Source organism: Falco rusticolus, chromosome 11 (assembly GCF_015220075.1).
Source record: "Falco rusticolus isolate bFalRus1 chromosome 11, bFalRus1.pri, whole genome shotgun sequence".
Lineage (NCBI taxonomy): Eukaryota > Metazoa > Chordata > Aves > Falconiformes > Falconidae > Falco > Falco rusticolus.
Window position 1 is genome coordinate 5,580,497 of NC_051197.1, and position 19,846 is coordinate 5,600,342.

Consider the following 19,846-nt stretch of genomic DNA (forward strand, 5'->3'; position numbering starts at 1 on the left):
GTTTGCCTGTGGAAAGAGGTAACGGGTATTGTCTAAAGGCAGTATTTCTCCCAGCAAAACCAATGGCAGCACTCGTGTTCATCTGCAGCTCCTGGAGCATGGGGTTGGCCCGCTGTGCTCCCGCTGCACGGGGAAGCATTTCTACCGAGGTTTCGAATCCAAAGGAATTTGCAGTGTGTGAGAATAACTTGACATTTGGTTTAAAGTGTCTGTGACCAAGGGCCTTTCCATAATAATATTCTCCCAGGATGGTGGGGTCAGTAAACACGCTCCAGGTTCCAAAGGGTGGGTGTGTCTCTGGATGATGTGTTTTGGCAGCAGGTAGAGATACCTGTCATTCCTGCCACCGCCATCAGGGTTTTTTTAGGCACTTCTCAAATACCTCTGCAGCTTGGGGTCATCAATGTTACAGGGTTCTTCATATAGAAAATGAATATTCTTGGCTTTCTTCTTGTTTGCTGTTGCACTAGCAAGCATGAGGAGGCATTTTGCCCAGAGTTCCTGAATAACCAGTTCTTATTAAAAAATAAACAAACAAAAAAAACCACCCAAAAGGTAAGAACCCAGAAAATATCATCATCTAGGTCAAAATGAAACTGTGTTTGCCCACTAGGAAGTCTCCTGGACTCCGTGGCAGCCGGTGGATCTAAAAATGGTGAGGTTTATGCTAAAGTTCCTATGATTTGGCCGAAATATAACTAATAATAATAAAGTGGACTGAAATGTCACTCTTTTGATAGGAAGGACACCAGAGGCATTGACATAGGTAGCTGCAAAAGTTCATGTGAGTTACATGGGAGAACCTAAAGCAAGTAGGAAATGAACCAATATCTTGGGTTTGTGGAAATCAACCCATTGCGTCCTCGGACTTTTCTAGACAGGTCAAGTCAGAGAAATGCAATATATGCTGATCCTTGCTTATAGGTTCTTTAGCACTCTGAAGCAGGTTCCTGTTCTACAGTAAAGTCTAGCATTTGTTTGTGTGTTTGGAGAATTTTCTATCCTTATGTGTCTGCGTAGCTGAGAGTAGTGGAGCTGTAATAGAGTTGAATGGGAACCTGTTTTGCAAACAAAGATATTACATGTGTTTCCAAAATACAGGCAGATACACAGAGCAGTCTTCTGGACTGCTGGAACCAAGGTGAAGAACAATTAAGACTGAGCCCGTAATAAAATGAGTTGAGGGTACTCTGCATTTCTGATGCTAGCCTAGTTTTCTCCTGTGAATATATGGGCCTCAAGTGTCCAGTTTCAGTCAAAAACCATTGGCAAGGAGGTGCACCACTGATGCTTTCAAGACCTTTAAAAATTCCAACATAATGGCCCAATCCAGTCTGCAGTAGGATCCTTCTTTTGGCTACCCTTGGGCTGTGGATCAGGTCCCTTTCAGATTACTTTTTGGTTGACCAAGCTCCTACCGCTCCTTGCCACCCATTTTGTTGGGGCTCGTGCAGAATCAGGCCCTGTTGTGATTGGCAGCGTATACCTGATATAATGAAAATGTGGAAATACTTCTTTGTGGTGTTATGTTTTATCTGTGTATATATATGTGTGTGTATGTGTGTGTATATATATATATATAACATCAACCAGCTTCAAGAGTTGTTTGCTCTTGCAGCAGCTGCCAAGGCTGGTCTGCAGTGCTGCAATTCTTTTCTAAAAGTTGTGGAAGCCAATTTCTAAAGCCCCAATAAAAGCCTACCTTAGGCTAATCTAGTTTTTATGCATTTTAAAATATGTACAAATATTGTAAATCAAATAAGGTTTATATGTACCCAAAATCAGCCACGAAGTACTTTAAATAGAAAGCCCGTCTCTTGTACGTGCCCAAATATTTACAGTGTGTCTTGAATGAGGCATTAGATACCCCGCTCAGTCCTGCCAAATTATTTAATGATCTTTTTCACTTATTAAGCTAAATGTCTAATCTACTGAAACCTTAAAAACATGGCCAAGGCCTGGACACTGGCAGCCAAACACATCACAGGGCGCTTGTTAGAAATTACCATTGCTTTGTTGAGATAGCCAGCAACATCCCACTGACCTGCAGGGTTGAAAGAAGAAAGATTTAGTGGGGAAAAACACCACAACCACCTCCATCAAAACCAAACATTAAAAAAAAAAAAAATACCCTCATGGTGTTTAATTTAGTGCAAAGGTGAAGGCTGGGCTGGGAAGATGAGAGCTGCATGGGTGGGTCACTGCAGAAATGCCTCTTCCCCTCCTGTTCCCTCAGATTTTCTGATGGGTGGCCAGTGAAAGCTTTTCCCTTCTTTTAATTTTTTTTTTCCCCCATTAAACCTGCACAAGCATTAACTTTTCAAAGACTGCAGGATTCAAACTGCTGAACCCAACACAGAGCCCCCCTCCCCCCCCCTTTTTTTTTTCTGCCTTTGATTTTATGCACATTTCAAGCTGGTGGGAGAGTGCATAGGGATTTTGCAAGGGTTTTTGTTTAGGCTTGTTGGTGGGGTTTTAGCTTTCATGGTGCCAGCCTTCCCAGGGTTATCACCTATTAATTGCCTCTTAATAAAGGTGCTGACCAAAGAAAGGAATATTTTTTTCCTCCGCGCTAGATGTCCAAACTTGATTGGTTTTATTAAATGGAAAGACAAATAAATTTAAACCCTGCACTGAAATACCTTAGCACAGGACACCAGCGGTTAGAGGTCACCAAGTCACTTGGACTTCCTCCCAGCAAAAGCAACATCAATTTTTAATGTCCAGCCCCACGGCATCCTGCGGTGCCTCACACAATCCGTTAGTGTCCACACCTGCTCTGTGCTGCTCGGGGCAGGGCTGAGCCCGTTTGGATGGGGCAGGATCAGTCCCCAAGAGATTTCGATTATGCTCATGGTTTGGAGCCCTGTTTGATCTCCTACAGCATAGTTAGAGAAAAGCATGTGGTTGGGATTTCCTTGTTTTGTTATTAAAGCAAAGAGTCCCCTTTAGATAAGGAGAAAACCCTTTCCTTCACCTTGTGGAGTGTGTTACAACTCAGAAGGTAATCTTGGCTCCATTTACCTTTATTGCATTGGAATAAACAAATCCCTTTGTGCTTTATCCCTGTGCTTTAGTTTCCTCTGTCTGTGAGAGGGGGATAACAGCACTTCTCTGGTTGCAGTCCTATGAGGATGTGCAGGTATTGCCTCCATGCCTCAGGGTATGGTCCACAGGCTGCCGTGTGGTTTATCAGCGTGGAGATACCAGTATTAAGCAGGATGCAAAGCCCTTCTACAGCGTTACTAAAGCTTTTGCAGTCAGTCTGTACACGGAGGTGAGCCATAGCCACGGACAGAAGGGCCAAATAGGACCATGTTTGGAGAAGAGTCACCATGTCCAGAATCAGTAATTTTTTTTGCCTACCGTGTACGTTTATTGCTCACTGCAGTGCAAGTCACCTTTCGTTACCGTTTTCTGAAATGTACCTCTTGTATTCTCGGTAGTTTTGTGCCATGGGTAGGGGGGTGGGAAGTGGTGGAGGTTGAAAACTTGGCACCTTTATGGGGCTCAGCCGTTGGGTTTTGTAGCTGCACATCCCTGCAGCCAGGGATGCAGAGCTTGAGTTTCCTGTTAGAACACTGGACTGGAGAGGCAGATGGGGCAGGAGGGCTGATGAGGCCATCTTCATGGTGTGACCCCATGCTGCTCGCCTTCCATTTCCAAGGGTGGGTGGGCTGTAGCCCCACTTCTGGATAGCTTTGCCGCTGGCAGGTCTCCTAGTGTGAATAATGTCTCTGTGGTGTTTTGCTGAGGGATCCCAAACATCTCTCTCTGTGTTTAATTTTCTTTCTTCTTCCAGACTTCTTTCTGTAGTGTTTTTCTGCAAAACCCATTCTCTGGCTGCCTTTTGGCATCACTACAGGCGTCTCTGTGCTGGAACCACCTTGCCAAAAAAAAAATGTGGGTGGTGACCCAGTCACTTAGAGAACCCATCCTCCAAGAAGTAACCTGGTGGAAGAAGAACCATCTTGAGCACAATTTACCATTCGCCATGGGCAGGGGTCTTCTTTGCCTTGGGTAATTACTGCTGAAAGAGCAGCCTCTCACCCAGCCCTCAAAATCAAAGGCATGTTATGTCTTCTAAGTAATATCCGTTCAGCTATGGAGAGTATGTTTATGTTTCTCATGTTTAAAAAGAAAAAAAAAAAGGGGGGGGGGCGGGGGGGCAAAGGAAAAAAAAAAAGGGAATCTGAGGTTACTGTTTTGCTGGAAAAATGTCAAGACTTGATTGGCAATATCCCGCTAAACCACAAGTTTGTAGGAGAGAAAACAAAACCATTGGATTTTCTAAACTATGCCTATGCACGCTTAAAAAAATGTATACCATATAGGTCAGTTATGCTCTTATTATAGCTGTGGCAAGAGTACATATAATTGAAACGCGGAAATACTACCCCATGCTGTTCAATGAATGAAGGGAAAACAAATCTTTATTATTCCTGGGTTCACATAATATATAGGAACACTATTGTCTGTCTTTTTTTTTTTTTCTTTTTTTTTTTTTTTTTTTAAGCCAGTTTTAGCTTTCAGATGTATTTTATTGTCTGTGGGAACATGTGTTTTACAGACCTGTCATGTGAAAGCTATTAACAAGAGGAACTGGAGAAATAACAATAAGCCACGTAACCGTGGCATGTCTACTCCCCGAGTTCAACAGTTACGCCGCTGCTTCAAGTGCATGTGAAATTGGATCGTGCCAAGCGACATTAGCTCCTCTCCTGCAATTTTTCATTGGGAAACTTAAGGATTTTTTAAGTGGCCTATTAATATCAGATTGCTGGCATCAGAGGCACATTTTGGGGCCAAGCTGGCTAGGCATCAAAACGGTTAAAGAGTGGAATGAAGATCAACTGGATTCACACGAGATGTCCGATTTTATTTACCAAATCTGAGCTGGGCAGGTGGTTCTGAAACTTTTCCTTGCTGGTTCACACACGTGGTGGAAACCATCCTGCCTTGCCAAGCACCGCGGGGCCCAGTGCTTGCAATTAACCCCTTTGCAGTGTTTTCAGAGAGGAGCTGAAAGGGGTCCTGAGCGGTGGCCCTGGCTGTTCTTGGGTACCTGAGAGGCTTCAAGTCTGTGTGTGGTTGTCCCGGCTCACCGATGATGGCGATTTTCCTTTTTCTTAAGACTAACAAACCCCCTAATAATCCTGGATTAGGCAAGCCTATTAACGTATAGGAAAAGGAGCCAAAAGGGATTGCGCAAAGTGAAATACAGAACGTGGTTCACGTGGAGAAGGGGAACATTATTTTGATGGTACTTTTTAACAGCCTGGATGGTAACTTTGGTAATCGCATCTAGCAGATCCCGAGGACTACAAACGTACCGTGGAGAAATTTAGGTTAAACCCAACAGCACTTCATTTTTATTTTATTTTTTTTATTTTTTATATTTATTTTAGAAGGAAAAACCCTCTGATGTCTAAGAGTGCTAGCTGTGTAAACAAGCTCACAGATACCTAAGCAAGTTAGTGGTCGACAAATATTCCCTAGTGCTTTCTGTAGGATCTGGGCGTGAGACCTGTTGTCTTGGCCCAAGGACAGCTTGAACCGCGGTGCATTTGTTTTCCCCTTACCTGGGTTTCGCTCTGCAAGTGGGAGGAGGGTTTCCTGTACCTTGTGGTTTGTGATTTACTCTGAACATGGGTTTCAGGGAATTTGGGGCTTGTTTTGGTGGGGACGTACTGCTCCTCTTGGTGTTGGGCTCCGTAGCAAAGGTAGATGGGGAAACTGAGGGTGCCCTGCCCAAGGTACCATCGTGGCTGGGAAATACCCCGGGGCTCTCGTAGGATTGAGGCAATGCTGTGTTTCTCTAAAGACTTGGAAGAATATGGTTACAGCTGTGCGGCGATTTCGAGGTGTCCCTTCCGTACTGCGTGCCCTAAGCCGTCACCCTGTGTTTCTGAGCAGATCTGCTCCATGCTTGATGCGAAGGTCCAGACGAGCTGTGCAGATGCAGGTCTCCTGCATGGAAAGTTCACAAACAGCATTTTGAAACAGGTTTTGTGTGGCTTTAAGGTGATCGAAAGCAAACAGGCTCTGGTGGGAATTCAGCAGCTCGTGTAGGTGGGCTGGCTGGATGTGTGCACCGCTTGCCCTGGCGAGGATGGGTCAGGGGTGGGTATCCCACAGCTGCTCAAAGCACATCGTCTTATGGCAGTAGGTACAAACATACGTATACCCTGTAAATACAGAGAGGGGGGAGTCAAGGAAGGCTTCAAAAGCTTAAAAGTAATGGGGATGGAGTGTAGCTGGGCTGCCCGAGTCGGAGCAGCCGTGCTGATACTCGATCCTGCAGTGTTTGTTTGCACAGCTCTGGGCTGCCCTGCCGTGGGGCGCTCGGCACAGCATCGGGCCCTCCCAGGAGAGAAGCGCCAGATTCATTTTCATGGCTTTTTGCAGAGGGATTGCTTTAGGGGTCCGTTCCTGTAAGTTAATATTTGCAATGCACAAGGCTTAACTGAAACCAGGCAGTGCAGACATCTGATAACCATAACAGAGGAGATGCTTTTTCCCCGCAAGAGCGACTTGGAAAAACAAATCCCAATGCTACTCCCTTTAGAAAGATAGCAATATAGAAAGAAAAGCACCGGGGACCGGTGCTGCGTGGTTTGCAAGGGGGTTTCTACTGGGTCTTGGGTTTTTTGGTTTGTTTTTTTGGTGAGCTGCTTGTGTTTGCCTGTATTGCTGATGCGTTTGGTTATTGTCTCCCCTCCTTTCCAGCGGGGTTGCCCTTCCTCATCATTGAAACGAGCACAATCCAGCCCTACCAGCGGGGCTTCTACTGCGATGACGACAGCATCAGGTACCCGCTGAAGACGATGGAGACTATCAATGATGCAGTGCTGTGTGCTGCGGGCATCCTCATCGCTATCCTCGCTGTAAGTACCACCTCCGAACCCCCCCTCTCCTGTCCCTTGGGTATCCTGGGTGGCTTTTTGTCACTGTTTTGTCACTGTTCCATTGGTGTGGGGGTTTAACACACTCTTGCCAGTATGTCCACGCTATCTACTGAGGTGCACATCTTCTCTGTGATTATTTGACTTCTGCGTAATGTGGAGCAGTAAACATTTGCAAATGAAAGCTTGTAATGGGAGGAATGAGATTACTCCTGAAGCCCATAAACAGGCCCAAAGCTGTCTGGGCAAGTCTGTGAGCTCCACAAGAGTTTTTTCACCCTCCAGTAAGAGTTCAGGGTAGAAGCAAAAAGACTTGGAGTGTCAGTAAGGACTTGGCATGGTTTGTCCCTATTCAAATAACTCTTGGTATTTGCCTATTTCATAAGGTTTAAAAAAAAAAGAAAAAGAAAAAAAAAAAAAAAAAGAAAGGATACATCTTTTCAGCTAACCAGTGCCTGGAAAAATTTCACAGGTTAGTATTAGATTTTTAAGAGATTGTATATTACAGCCGTTTTAGAAAGACAATTAAAACCTTCCATGGGGAGCATATTCCCAGAGTCCTCACTCTAAAAAGTAGTTAATGCACCACCTTCCCAATGCCGCCTTGTTTCTCTTTTCCTGCCAGCTTTCCTAGAGCTGTGGTAGGAAACGATTGCACGGTGAGAGCTTTAAATGTCAGCCAAAACCCTAAATTCAGCCCATGGAGCTGAGCCTCCTTATGCCAGCATGTATTTGGTGCTGGGGCAGGAGGCAAGAGCTGTCTCCTGGTTGTTGGTTAAATGCTTCCAGCTGAAGATGAAATTCCCCTATGAAAAGTACCTACGATTTCCTTCTCACCTGCTGCCAGCACAGCTCAGGTGCTTTCCCAGAGATGCTGCCTTCCTCTTGGTCCTTCAGCTGGGAGGGATGGAGATGGAGAGGTCAGGAATGCTTGTTCCCCTCCTAGCTTTCATCTTTGCTCATAGGAGCAATGGTGTGGGCAGTAGGTGTTCTGGCATGGCATGTGCCTGCTTTGGTAGTACCCCGTCCTCAGCCTTGCTGCTTCGTGCTGTGAGCATCTTCATCGTTTCCTGATCTCTCCATCGTTTCCTGACCACATACACTCACTTAGCAAAGTAGGTTCCCATAACTGCCTTGTGCCTGTGCCCCCTCCCTCCTCAAAACAAGCCTGAAAGGTGCCAGACCCCCAGTTTTGTAAACGCAGCCGAGTTTTACCCTGCAGGTGAATTACCCCCAAGTGTGGAAAAGCCATAAAAACGAAATGAAAAAGCCTCTCATTTTCGCATTACTGCCTGAGCTATCGGCACGCCGGCTCCATGCAGAGTGTGCTTCTGATCAGTAATGAGGCAGTGGCAAATATGGGAGTTGGAACAGAAACTGGAAACATAATCAGCTGCCTATGTGATCCATCAAATTTCTACCACGAAATAGCAGGTCAATTAAAAGAGAAAGAAAATCCCCAAAGAATTAGATGTTTCTGCCCTGGTTTCACTGTGCCCACAACAAATGTAACTTAATAAGGTAAATTCAAAAGCTAAGTTATTTGCTGTTGAGTGATACAAATGGCTAACGAGGAATTGAAGCAACAGATTTCTTTGCTATGGCAGCATGCGTGGAAAATTCAAGTCAGCCTGACCTCTTTTTTCAGATGTAACCCAGATACCAGAATTACTGTAGCATAATAGGAATTCCTTCCAAATCCACAAAGCACTGACTCCGCTCCTTTCGCTCACAACGTTGCCTTCGGAAGGCAGGACAGTGGTTATGAGGACTTCCAGGAGCTGGCGTTCAGGATGGAGCAGCCAAAATTTCACACCCTTGCGTTACGTGGCGTCACAGGCAGTCTAGCCCAGGGTAAAAGGTCCAGGTCATGTTTTAAATGGCTTGAGGACACCCAGAGTGCTCGTTAGGTAAACAGCAGAGGCAAAGATCTTTGCTTCGATCAGGATGTGAGAGGATATGCATTTGGTTCTAATACCTGTATATTTACTGGCTTCAGGCAAATTTCCATGTAGATGACCCTGGAGAGGCTCGTGCCCCTGGGATGCGGGCTCTTCATCTCTCCTGGCTGCTGCTCGTGCTGGAAGGTGGTTAATTTGATTGGCACAGCAGCATGTTGACGGTCCCTGGGATGGCTCTGGGAAGGTGACATTTCCTCTTGCTGAGCCTCGTACGGTACCGCTGCCATGGTGCCCCGGCCCTCACACCTGACAGCTCTTGAAATCCTATGAAAAATATCTAAGAAAATTAATTTCCTAGGTGATCTGAGTTACACAGCTGGATTAGCTGGTAGTTTTACTGTTGAAGGTGATATGCTTCAACGTGATTAGACACAGGGAACATTACACCAGAGACGCGAGTGATTAGAAAAGCTCTAAAAGTAATTACAGGTTAATTGGATTGCTAGTGATATCTTATAATAATGATAAAATGGGCACGGCAACCAAAAGTCTGCTAAAGGCATTCACGGACAGAAAATTTGGTTACTGGCTCCTCTCTAGTGACCGTCTTAAATGTGTGTGACAGTCCCCCGTGAGCTGTGCCCATCACGTCGGCGCGGCATATGTCCCGTGCAGATGGCTCAGCAGAAATGCAAGGCGTAAGAAGAGCTTAGTATCTTTAAGACTTGTTTTCTTTTCAGTATGTCCTTTCAGTTCGTGCACATCTGTGCTGCATTAGTTTTTCACCGTCCTGCTTTATCTGGGACGGCACTGCCAAAAAAACAAGTTTGCCCAATTTTTAGCTTCTCATTAAGGTTGAGCCATGGGTTTAACTAAGCGGGGAGGGTTCGTAGCTGCCCAGCAGCATGCTAGCGGGGGAATGAAGTCTCCAATTTACAATCTGCTACATGTGTGCAATTACCCAGACCACCAACGGTGAGAGAAAAATATTAATCCCCAGACTTTTGTTGGTCCCTCTTTAAAACGGTCACATGCCTTTCCCAGGCCAAGAGCCTCAGGTTTACGTGGATCTGTTTGTGAGTTGGGAGTAATGGCACATCTGCCAGTATCAGATGTCATCCTTAATTTCTCTTGTCTCCCCTCGGCAAAAGTCATGAGTTCTGGAGCTGTTAGCTCCCCTCCATGTGAGCCCAGGCTCCCGGGAGGCTGCAGGCAGCGGCCGTGCCCATGTGCAGGAGCCTCCACGTCCACCCAGGACAACCTCCCCCTGCAGTCCTCATACCAGCAGATGTCCTGGCGAGGGGTCCGAACCGGAGATAAACCGTGGTCTTTGGAGTCTGTGAGGATTAAAATGATGCTGGAGCTGGTGAGCTGCAGCTCCCCAGACAACTCTTGATCACGACCAGATTTCTAAGAGTAAATCTCAGCGGTGACACGTAAACCCAGAACGCTGGTGCAGCCATGCAAAACATTTCTGTGCGTGGCAGCAGAGTGCTCTAACTTGGCCTTTATTTTTTAATTATTATAGTTGTATCTCTCTTTGATAAATCCTGCTTAGCAGCAATTTCAGCTGCCTTAGGTCAACCTTTGCTTTTCCAAGCCATGCTACAAGTGAGTTCAAACAATGATACAGCTTCATCTCCTCTTAGTCTAATTGCCATACTTTTCCAGTTTATTAGTTTCCAAAGGTTGTGCCAAGCTTTTAAAAAAGGTAGGCAGGGGAGCCTTGTCTCCTGCACGCCGCTGGCAGGCTGCCATGCCGGGAGGAATATTGCTGGCTGCTCCAGAAAGGGATTAACATGAAGGCATTTTTCCTGACAGTTAATTTTACATATCACGGTCCTCGTGACTAGAGAGGGGCAGGGATAAGGGGGCAGCCAACAACAAAAAAAAAAAATCGGCCTCGATTTATTACTCGGGTATAAAAACATTTAAAGTAATGAATAAAATCCTAAAGCTGTAAATCTGGAGCTCAAAACCTAGGTGTGTAACGTGATGGAGAACAATTTAAGCCTTTGCTTTTTTGGAAGAGGTGAGACATTTGGACTTCATTTCACAGCCTGATTTTCATTAACCTGCCTTTTGAGAGCCGGGATTGTGAGAAGTCAGGTCTTCTGCTCCCTGACAGTGATTTATGGCGATATTGTCAAACCCCAGCACCCCGACACAAGAAAAATGTGATGTGCTGCCATGCAATTGCAAGACCCCTTGAAACGCCCAGAAATGGCTGGTGTTTACACAGGCTTTGAGTGGCAGCAAGTTTTGGGCCAGAATCTGAGAGGTTTGGGGCTTTCTGAGTCTTTTGCTGTTGTGCTCATGGTTTTCAGGGAGGAAGATAAGCAGGTAGTTATTTTTTTTTCCCTCCAAAATGATTTTGATGAGAGGGTAGGGGATCTGGCCTCTCCTTCCCAAACACACACTGATTCTTTATCTGGTTTATATTGCTTTTTTTCCCTGCTGTACTGGTATGGATCTGGACTACTATTTCACTTCTGTAAAGACGTGCCAACGTGCTAAACCAAAATCTAGCGTTGTTTGTGTTGGTTGTTTTTTGGGGTTTTTTTGTTCATTGAATTTTTCCATAAAGAACATTTCAAGCGCTGCAATCTCTTCTTGAGAGGGCAGAGAAGGAGGATGGAGAGATGCTGGGCTATGGCTCTCCTTCCTTGCTGTGGGAGCAGATTGCTGGTTTGAGATGCTCAGAGCTGAGAGCTGTCTCAGCCCTGCATCTGCTGCAGGTTTTCCACAGCATTTTGCCTACTCTCTAACCTCTCTGTTGTCTTCCCCCCCCCCAGATTATAACGGGAGAGCTCTACCGCATCCACTACCTGAAGGAGAAATCACACTCCTTTATCCAGAACCCCTACGTGGCGGCTCTTTACAAGCAGGTGGGCTGCTTCGTTTTCGGCTGCGCCATCAGCCAGTCCTTCACAGACATTGCCAAAGTGTCCGTCGGGCGCTTGCGGCCGCATTTCCTGGAGGTTTGCGATTTGGATTTTTCCACCATCAACTGCGCTAAGGGAGTTTACATCCAGAACTACACCTGCAGGGGAAACGACAGCAAGGTCCAGGAAGCCAGGTGAGAGTCTGCGGCATCAAAGCGATGGGTTACCACCACCAAAATGGCACCTCATGTGAAATATCTCAGGGGGTTCTCTGCCAGCAATAGATGACTCAAAACGCTGCTTGCTCTGCAAAGGCTGTAACTGGCTGCCAGTGACTGGCAGTTTCCCTTAGGAATCGCAGCGCTTGGCTGAATAGTATTTCTTTTCCTTTCTCTTTACTCCTCCACTATTGTTTCCCCGTGTGGTTGCTCAATGTGGGAATTCACCACGGGAGCTGAGCTGATGGTGAGCGGCTCGAGCTGACCCATGCGGCGGGGCAGAGGGCTCGGAGGAGGACGAGGAGGCTCCGTGCAGGCAGGGCTGCCAGCGCCTCCCCTTCGGGCTCCGTATCAAATCCATCAGATGCTCGAGTCTGACATTTCCAGGGGCACATTTCACACGCTGCAATTAAGCAACCAGAGAAGTTGCTCACTTCTTATTTCTTTATGGTTTCCTGGTTATTTGAGGCGAGAGGATGAGTTATCAGGCTATCCTGGAAATCACTGCTGTCCCACAAGTAGACCAGGAAGGGACGAACAATGCAAGCATCCTGTCCATCCCTGTGCGCTTTTTTTTTTTTTTTTTTTTTTTGCTGGGTGGATAAATGGGGGTTTTGTAAGCCAAAAGACTGGGGGTTGTGGGTCCCTCCGCTTTGGCATCCCTCTTAGTAGCAGCAGGCAAAGTCACCATATCACGTGTAAAATTATAATACCAAAGGTTATAGTGACTGGTTCTTAGCACCTGCTTTGTTTTGCAGGAAATCCTTCTTCTCCGGGCACGCGTCCTTCTCCCTCTACACCATGCTGTATTTGGTGGTGAGTAGCCTCAACCTTGCTTGAGATTGACATGATTTACCCACTGTCCCCCTTTCCCAAGGCACTCACCCCTGTTCAGTGGCAATAGCAGCACGATGAGCATCAGCGATAGAGGGTTGGTTGAAAAAAGAGCCTGAACAAGCTGCTGGTGGAAAGCTCCACTCTCAGCCCCTCTGGTGTTATTTGGGATGGAGACTCCTGGGGTGATAGTTTTGCTGCACGGCTTTGGGATGTAGCCAAGGCCGCAATTAAATCTGAATCCAAATAAATCTGTGGATGACCTGGGCAATTTCATTCACCCCACATTGTGGTTTCTGCTGAGGAGAGTTTGGGGTGAGCCAAAACGCTGCACCAGCGGAAAGGGGACGATGTGCCGTCGTGGCTCTGTCGGGGGGCGAAGGCTGGTTCCCAACTGTGCCAGCAAAGCAGGTGGAGCAACCTCTGCCTGCCTGGATCCGGAGCAGAGGACTGGGACTTGTTTTTCTTTGTCAGTGAGAAATGGCTCTACCCTTCCTGCGCTGGGCTGGGGCCGGGGCGGCTGCCAAGGTGCTTCCTGCCGGGGCTGCGGGAGGCTCGCTGCCCGCACCGCCCGGGGCTGCACCCGCGCACGGCCGGGGCTGTCTGGGCACTGATTTCTGTCTGGGTTTATTTATTAATTTTTTTAAAAAAAATTACTTATTTGTTTTAAAAAATCAGGAAAAAGGTTTTTGGATTCCTTTCAAGATTTGTGCTTCCCCCATCTCCTGTAAGCTCAGACCAGCAAGCAAAGAAACAGCATGACACCGATAAAAATGTTAAACACGAGCTTTATCTGCGAACATTGCTTCCCCCCCCGCCCCCCCACCCGCCGGTCCTTTTGCTCTACCCTCTCAAAAGATAAGTGACCGCTGCTCCCTCCTGCCTTTTCAGCCCTGGATTCCCCCTCCCTGTGAGCATTTTCTGTAATTGAATTACTAAGCTTACTAGGCTGTTGGGGGCGGTGTATTAAATTGTTTTCTCGCTTTCCCCCTTACTTTATTTTGTTCTTGGAAAACATCTGAATTTCTTCAGTAAGCGTTTTGGCCGTTTCCTCCCAGCTGTGTTACAGTGCAGAGCTGCCCTGGTGATGCTTTGCAGGAGGCTCAGGCCTCCATCACTGCCGTCACAAAACTTTCCGAGCTGAGTTTGGAAACCATTGCTCACACTGGCATTTATTTATTTCCGAGGGGGTCTGTGGCCAGTCAGATAAGTCAGCACCAAGATGCTTCTGAGTCTGGCATCCAGAAACAGCGAGGACTGCCAGTCTCTATTAAGTCAGTGGTGGTTTCTCTCCAAGAATTGGGTTGTCCCTCCAGGATTTATTTTTTAGGAGATGCTGCTCCTTGGCCTTTTTGCAAGTTGAGTCCAGTGCTTTCCCTTTTGCACGCGATCATGCCCTGCAGCATCCTTCAGGGTGGGGGGGAGGACCCGGGGGGCTGTGCGTGGCTGGACAAGCACTCACCCCCTGCCCACATTTCCACCCCGCTCGCTTCAGCAGCATGTGCCCAAAGTCACCATGGTTTGACCCTATGTCCGCAGGGTACCAGGCAGGCCGTGGTGCTTCACTAGTTGGGTTTTTTTCTGTGCTTTTTCTGAAAATCCAGCAGTTACAGAGCAGGCGAGAAACAAACGGGAATGCCAGTGCCTGGGGGGCCTGGTGGCAAGGGGTGCACTGGAGACCCCAAAACTGCAGCGTGCATGCAACATTTCCATGGGATGCGTGGAAAACCCACGTGGCTCATTTTCCAGCACTGCTTTGCACCTGTGCCTGCTCCTTGATTTTCTTTTAACTTCGCAGAAGACTTCAGAAGTAGTGTTTAGCTCCTGCAGAATGCTCCGGAGCAGAATGCTGCCTCTCATCTCTTTGCTGCCCTTCCCTGTCCCCATATGGGAGCACTCGAGCTGTCGGTGCTCAGCAGCCTCTGCCCCTTGACCCTCTGCTCTGGGACAGCAGCATGGAGGGGTTTGGACACACAGTCCCTTAAGAATTCTTTTTTTTTTTTTTTTTTTTTTCCTTGTCCCAAAACTGGGATAACGTTGGTAGCAGGCTCTGTCTGACCAGCTGTTTGGTTGCCTTGTGCCTTAAAATGTCAGGGGAAAAATTGCACCAACTGTTTGGCCATAAATTAAAGGGAGAAAAAGTCAATTTGAGACAAGACAATGTGACACAGCATGTATCGGAGGTGAGGAAATGGTGATCTTAAGGGTCTTTTCCAACCTAAATGATTATGATTCTAACTTGCCCACGAGCACCCTGCTCTACATCACTCCAGCTCCCCGACAGCGGCTGGAGCCTGAACGAGAAATCTCACAGAAAATGGGAGGCAGAAAATCTGTCATGCTGGAGAGGCTGATAATATCCAAAGATGACGTTTAAAAAACCAAAATGAGATGTTACAATAACCCAGAGGGATTTTATTTAGTGCAAAATAAACCCGGCTGTCTTGCCCACCTCAATGAATGAGTGGGGTTTTGAAAGCCTGGTTAGAAATGTGGCATCCACCATGCTGAAGCCTGCAGGAGGTGGGTTTGATGAATTTAATCAGGGAATCATCTCAACCGAAACAAAACAGTTGTTCTTCAGTTCCTGGGAAGTCAGGGCTTTGCTGCTGGTGCTTTGGATACCAGGAGTTTGCCGGGAGCCTTTGCAGAGTGGGGATATTTTGGGGGCTGAGCGTGTGCTGCAGAGGCTTGGCTGATCAGCCGCATCCTGAGTGCATCCCCTATTGAACAATACTTCATATTTCCAGGATAAGTCACTTCCTGCCTTTCCTGGCATTCCCTGGCTTCATGCTTAAGGCCCATTCTGAATTATAATGTTTTCAAGTTTGCCTCACCTGATGGAGATGGGTGCCAAAAAGCTTTACTTGGTCTATTAAAAGATAACTGGATTCCCACGCATCCCACAGGGCTTTGCCTGAGCCATGGGGCTGGATTTGCCCAGGTGTTTGGTGGCCAGTGGATGGGTGACGGTGGCTTCCCCATCGCCTGGCGCAGCAGCAGTGCCCTGTGGTATCCATCAAGGAGAATCAGTCTGGCCACGGGCTCCCGGTAGGAAAATGTGGATAGATGCCAAGCCCAGGAGGGCTCTGGGGGAAAAGTCCCAGGGAAAGGTGCTTGCAACACAGTAAAATCTCCTGGGATTTAGTTCTAAACACTGAGACTCTGGGGCTAAGTTTCTCGCAGCCTTCTTGTCACCAAGAATACTCAATTAACATCAGGCCTTTGTATAAAAAAATTAAAAGGGGAAATTACGCTTGGGTAATCCTCTTTGTCTTAATTTTCCTTGCTTTGTTACTCCTTGGCTGAGCAAGCCTGTAATACATATTTTTAGCAGGCTGAGGAAAGAGGAGGTATGTAACAGCCTATTCCCTGCAGCCCTCCGGACCCGACCCGTGCCTCCGGGCTGTGTCTCGCTGGTGTGGGGAGGCTTTGCGGGGTGCGAGGGATGCTTCCCGCTCCCCTCGAGCACCTCAGACCGTAAGACTGACTGTTTTTGCAGCCTGAAGTTGCCTGAAGTCGCAGCCAACCACACAGAGGTTGCAGAACAGCTACCTTAATATCAGAAAAGCTAAATGAATATCCCTCAGCAATGTTGGCTGATTCCAGGTAAAATGAGAGCAAAACAGGGTGGCTTACGCATTTAACGCGCGTTAGTGGGTGAGGCGGAAGACTTCAGATCAGGTGTGGTTTAGTGTATTCTACTGATTTATATGAAAAATTAGAGATGGTGCCGGTGTTGTGTATTGGAGTGAGCGTGAGGCTTCTCACCGGGGTTTCTTGCTGAAGGGTGGAGAAGGTCCCGGTGCTGTGATGCTGCTGAGCTATCACCTGCCTGCGAAGGCAACTCCATGGTGGTTGTGAACTTGAAGTCAAGCTTAGCAGTGACCTAAGTAAGCTGGAATAAGCTGGAATTATATCAGAGGCCAGGGCCAAGGTGTGAAATGCGTTGCTAAGCTGATGGGAGTATTCTAGAGGGAGCAGGAGGATGCTGTACGCTCAGCAAAGAGGCAAAGAGTGTGCCTTCCCTGCTGGGAGGTCTCTGCTCTTCTCCTGTCCTTGTCTTCTGGCTAGCTTGGTGCTAAAAGCTGAATTCTGCAGTTCCCCTTCCTCCAACTGGCTTTGCCCAGCCAAGGCAGTGCGTTACGGTGGGGTGGGTTTGGGTTTGCGAGGTTTTGGCCCCATACCGCTTTGGGTACCGTTCTGTTTGCAGAGGCAGCTTCAGGTCGGGCAGCCAGGAACAAGACTGGCCGTTTCCCAGAAGGAAACCTTCAGTGTGGCTAAGGGACGTGGTTGATGGAGTTCAGCCTTGTGGTGAGGAGACTGTGAACAGGGCAGGATTTCTGGGTGACAGAAAGCTCCGGGAGGCTGGAGGTGATGCTTTTAGCCTGTGTCCCCTGGCAGCTCCTCCTTGATGGTTTTGCTCAGGGGTTGCATGCGGCCACCAGTTGCCCGCACCAGCACTGTGGAAGTCCCCTGGAAGCAAAGGAGCGATGTGACGTCCTTCAAGCCATCTGCTTTGTGGTAACTCAGCCTCTGCCAGGAGACAGTGGATGGGAGCTCCAAATAACTCTTGCTCTGTGCAATCCCATTTCATTTCATCCACCCCTGCTCTGGTTGATGCTCCTCCTGACTTATTCTGCCCTGGGATGGTCTGTGGTGGAGATAACCCCAGCTGTGGTAGTGCTCCTCCATCTCCTCCTGGGAAGGGCGCCATCCAGCCCCATATTCCCATCAAAATCTGGCAGTCCTTAGCAGGCAGCACTTCAGATTTACTCCCATGTTTAAAAAAAACAACAAAGCCACCAAAATCCCTTCAAAAGCAGGTTTTCAGATAAATTGCCAGGAACTTCCTGTTTCTTTGTAATAGCACTGATTCCTGTTTTAGGGAAATTCTGATCCTGTCAGCCCCCAAGCTCCCCTTTCGCTGTTTGACCTCTTATTAACTAGGTTTTTCTTTCATATTGAGGGCAGAGGCAAAGTTTGGAGCACCCCGAGGCTTTCACCTCTGAAGTACTGAGGGGACCGTCAGCACCCTGGTGTTTGAACACAGTTGCTGATGTCCTGCATGCTCATAGTACGCCTGTGGAATACGAGAGGTGTTGTTATCCTGTTTTTTGGTTTTTTTTTTTTTTTTTTTTTCTCCTTTCCTCCCCTTATAAACGGGAAACTTAAACAGCAATTTTCCCAAGACTTTTTGTTGCAGCAGTAAGAGGAGGAGCTCAGTCGAGATCCTCATGCCGGTAGTGTGGTGTCTGAGGTGCATCTACTGGGGTGGGTTTTGCTCCTCAAAGATGCGTAGATGTATCTTTGAGTGTAAGTTGGGTGCTGGGGACCAGGGTGGCACCCAGCACACCCCGCAGGGTGCCGCGCTGCCTTTGCACACCTTCTCCAGGGCTGAAGCGTGTACACTAGGCACACAGTTCAGAGCTGTGCTTTGGAAGGAGTGGGTCAGTATAAAAACAAGTGTATTTTTTAATCACTTCAGCCCCAGAAGTGTCTGCTTTACTGCGTGTTCAAACTTGTGGTAGGTTTTTATTGCTAATTTTTAATTTATACTTTGCATCCTCACCTGTAGTTGACCTATTTAGTCCAAGCTTGTTGAATGCAATGATTTGAGGAGAAGTCAAGCCTGTGTAAAAGGGACAAATGTCAGATTATCCAGCAGCAGATTTCTTTCTTGAGGGGTTTGGTGTGATAGAGCCTCAAGACTAAGGGAAGGTGCTAGGTTTCAAGTCTTCCTGGTAGAACCTAAGGGTTATAGTTTATAAGATACAATACTTGGAGCGAATTTTGCTCTGCAACAGCATACTGGCACCTGAGTTTTACACCGTCACCTGGGCTGGGCTGAGACTCTTGAAAATGGAAATAGTCCTGACCCAAACCCATGGAAATGGAAGGATATTTTTTTTGTGTGCTTGAAAAGTGCTGCTCTCCACAAATGCTGTTTTTCCAAGGGGCATTGTCTCTGCGCTAAGAATTTGTATTTAAAGATATCAGGGCCCCCAGCTCTCTCTGTCACCGCCTTCCCTGAATGCTTCCCAGGAGAATCCTGCCTGCACGGTTTATTCTCAGCATCAGATCACTGGGTACTCTAAATACCATGGCAATGAAAATTCAGCCAGCCTAAGCGCTGCAAACTGAAAATGCAGCTGCCTGCTAATGAACCGCATAGATATTTGCTTGCAGGCTGAAGTGCCTGCTGTTAAATCACTGCAAGGGACTGTGCAGGATGGGGCTGTGCTATTTCACAGCTCCAACTTTCCTGCTCGGAGGTGGCTGCATTTTACCTGGAGGGAAAGCAGCTCATCGTTGATGGTGGGAGTTTTTGGGGTTTTTTTTTAGTTCTTTCTGGGCAGAATATGCCTCCTAATTTTAATATGTTGATTAATGACTCATCTTTCTCCTGAACATAGAAATTACCATCACAAGCTAGAGGACCAGCCAAGCAGTCCATTTGCTGGGCTGTATTGGCGCGGGTTTGCTGTAACTCACCCCGGAGCGTTGCATGTGCAAGTTTGCATGGTGTGGGGCGTGTGATGTGGCTCCGCTCCCAGACTCGGGCTGGTTTGCAGATATATTCCCCAGAATCATAATGTGTGTTAGCCAGCACCGAGCTGTTTTGGTACTACTCTCTTCCATGTTAATTGGCTGACAATTTGGATAATTTGGAGCATCTGCTCCATTCAAGAGACACGACGTTTCATTTCCTTTAAAGAGCCCAGTGTGTGTTCTTTCCAAAAAAGGGTAAATATAATGTTTATGCAACAGCCAAACATACTAAATTGGCCAAAATGATACTTCCCCCTTATCAGCTTTCCAATTAATTCTGATTTTATAGGTAAATGGTGTCATTAAGTTATTTGTGGTTTCAGGGAACCCAGCAAGAGCTTCATTCCCTTTCATATCAAGGCAGTGTAAACTGCTCCGGGTGTGTAAAAGGGATCATAAATGGGTATTAAACCCCTTTCCAGCCCTCTGATGTTGCAGAGTCCCAGGAAGCACGCTGGGTCTGGCTCCCAGGGCTTCGTTTAGGAGCAAGCAGAACATACCTGCTGCGGCAGAGCCCACGGGCAGCAGGTCTGAGCTGCAGGAGCATTTCC

General features: G+C 47.3%; 1 protein-coding gene across 1 annotated transcript in view; it reads left to right on the forward strand.

Moving 5' to 3' along the window:
- PLPP3 (phospholipid phosphatase 3) overlaps positions 1–19,846 on the forward strand; it is a 46,135-nt gene that overhangs the window by 18,320 nt on the left and 7,969 nt on the right. Inside the window, exons 2-4 of the mRNA XM_037404142.1 lie at positions 6,730–6,887; positions 11,602–11,885; positions 12,668–12,725. Of these exons, the coding sequence (XP_037260039.1) occupies positions 6,730–6,887; positions 11,602–11,885; positions 12,668–12,725 (500 nt within the window). The remainder of the gene's footprint in view (positions 1–6,729; positions 6,888–11,601; positions 11,886–12,667; positions 12,726–19,846) is intronic.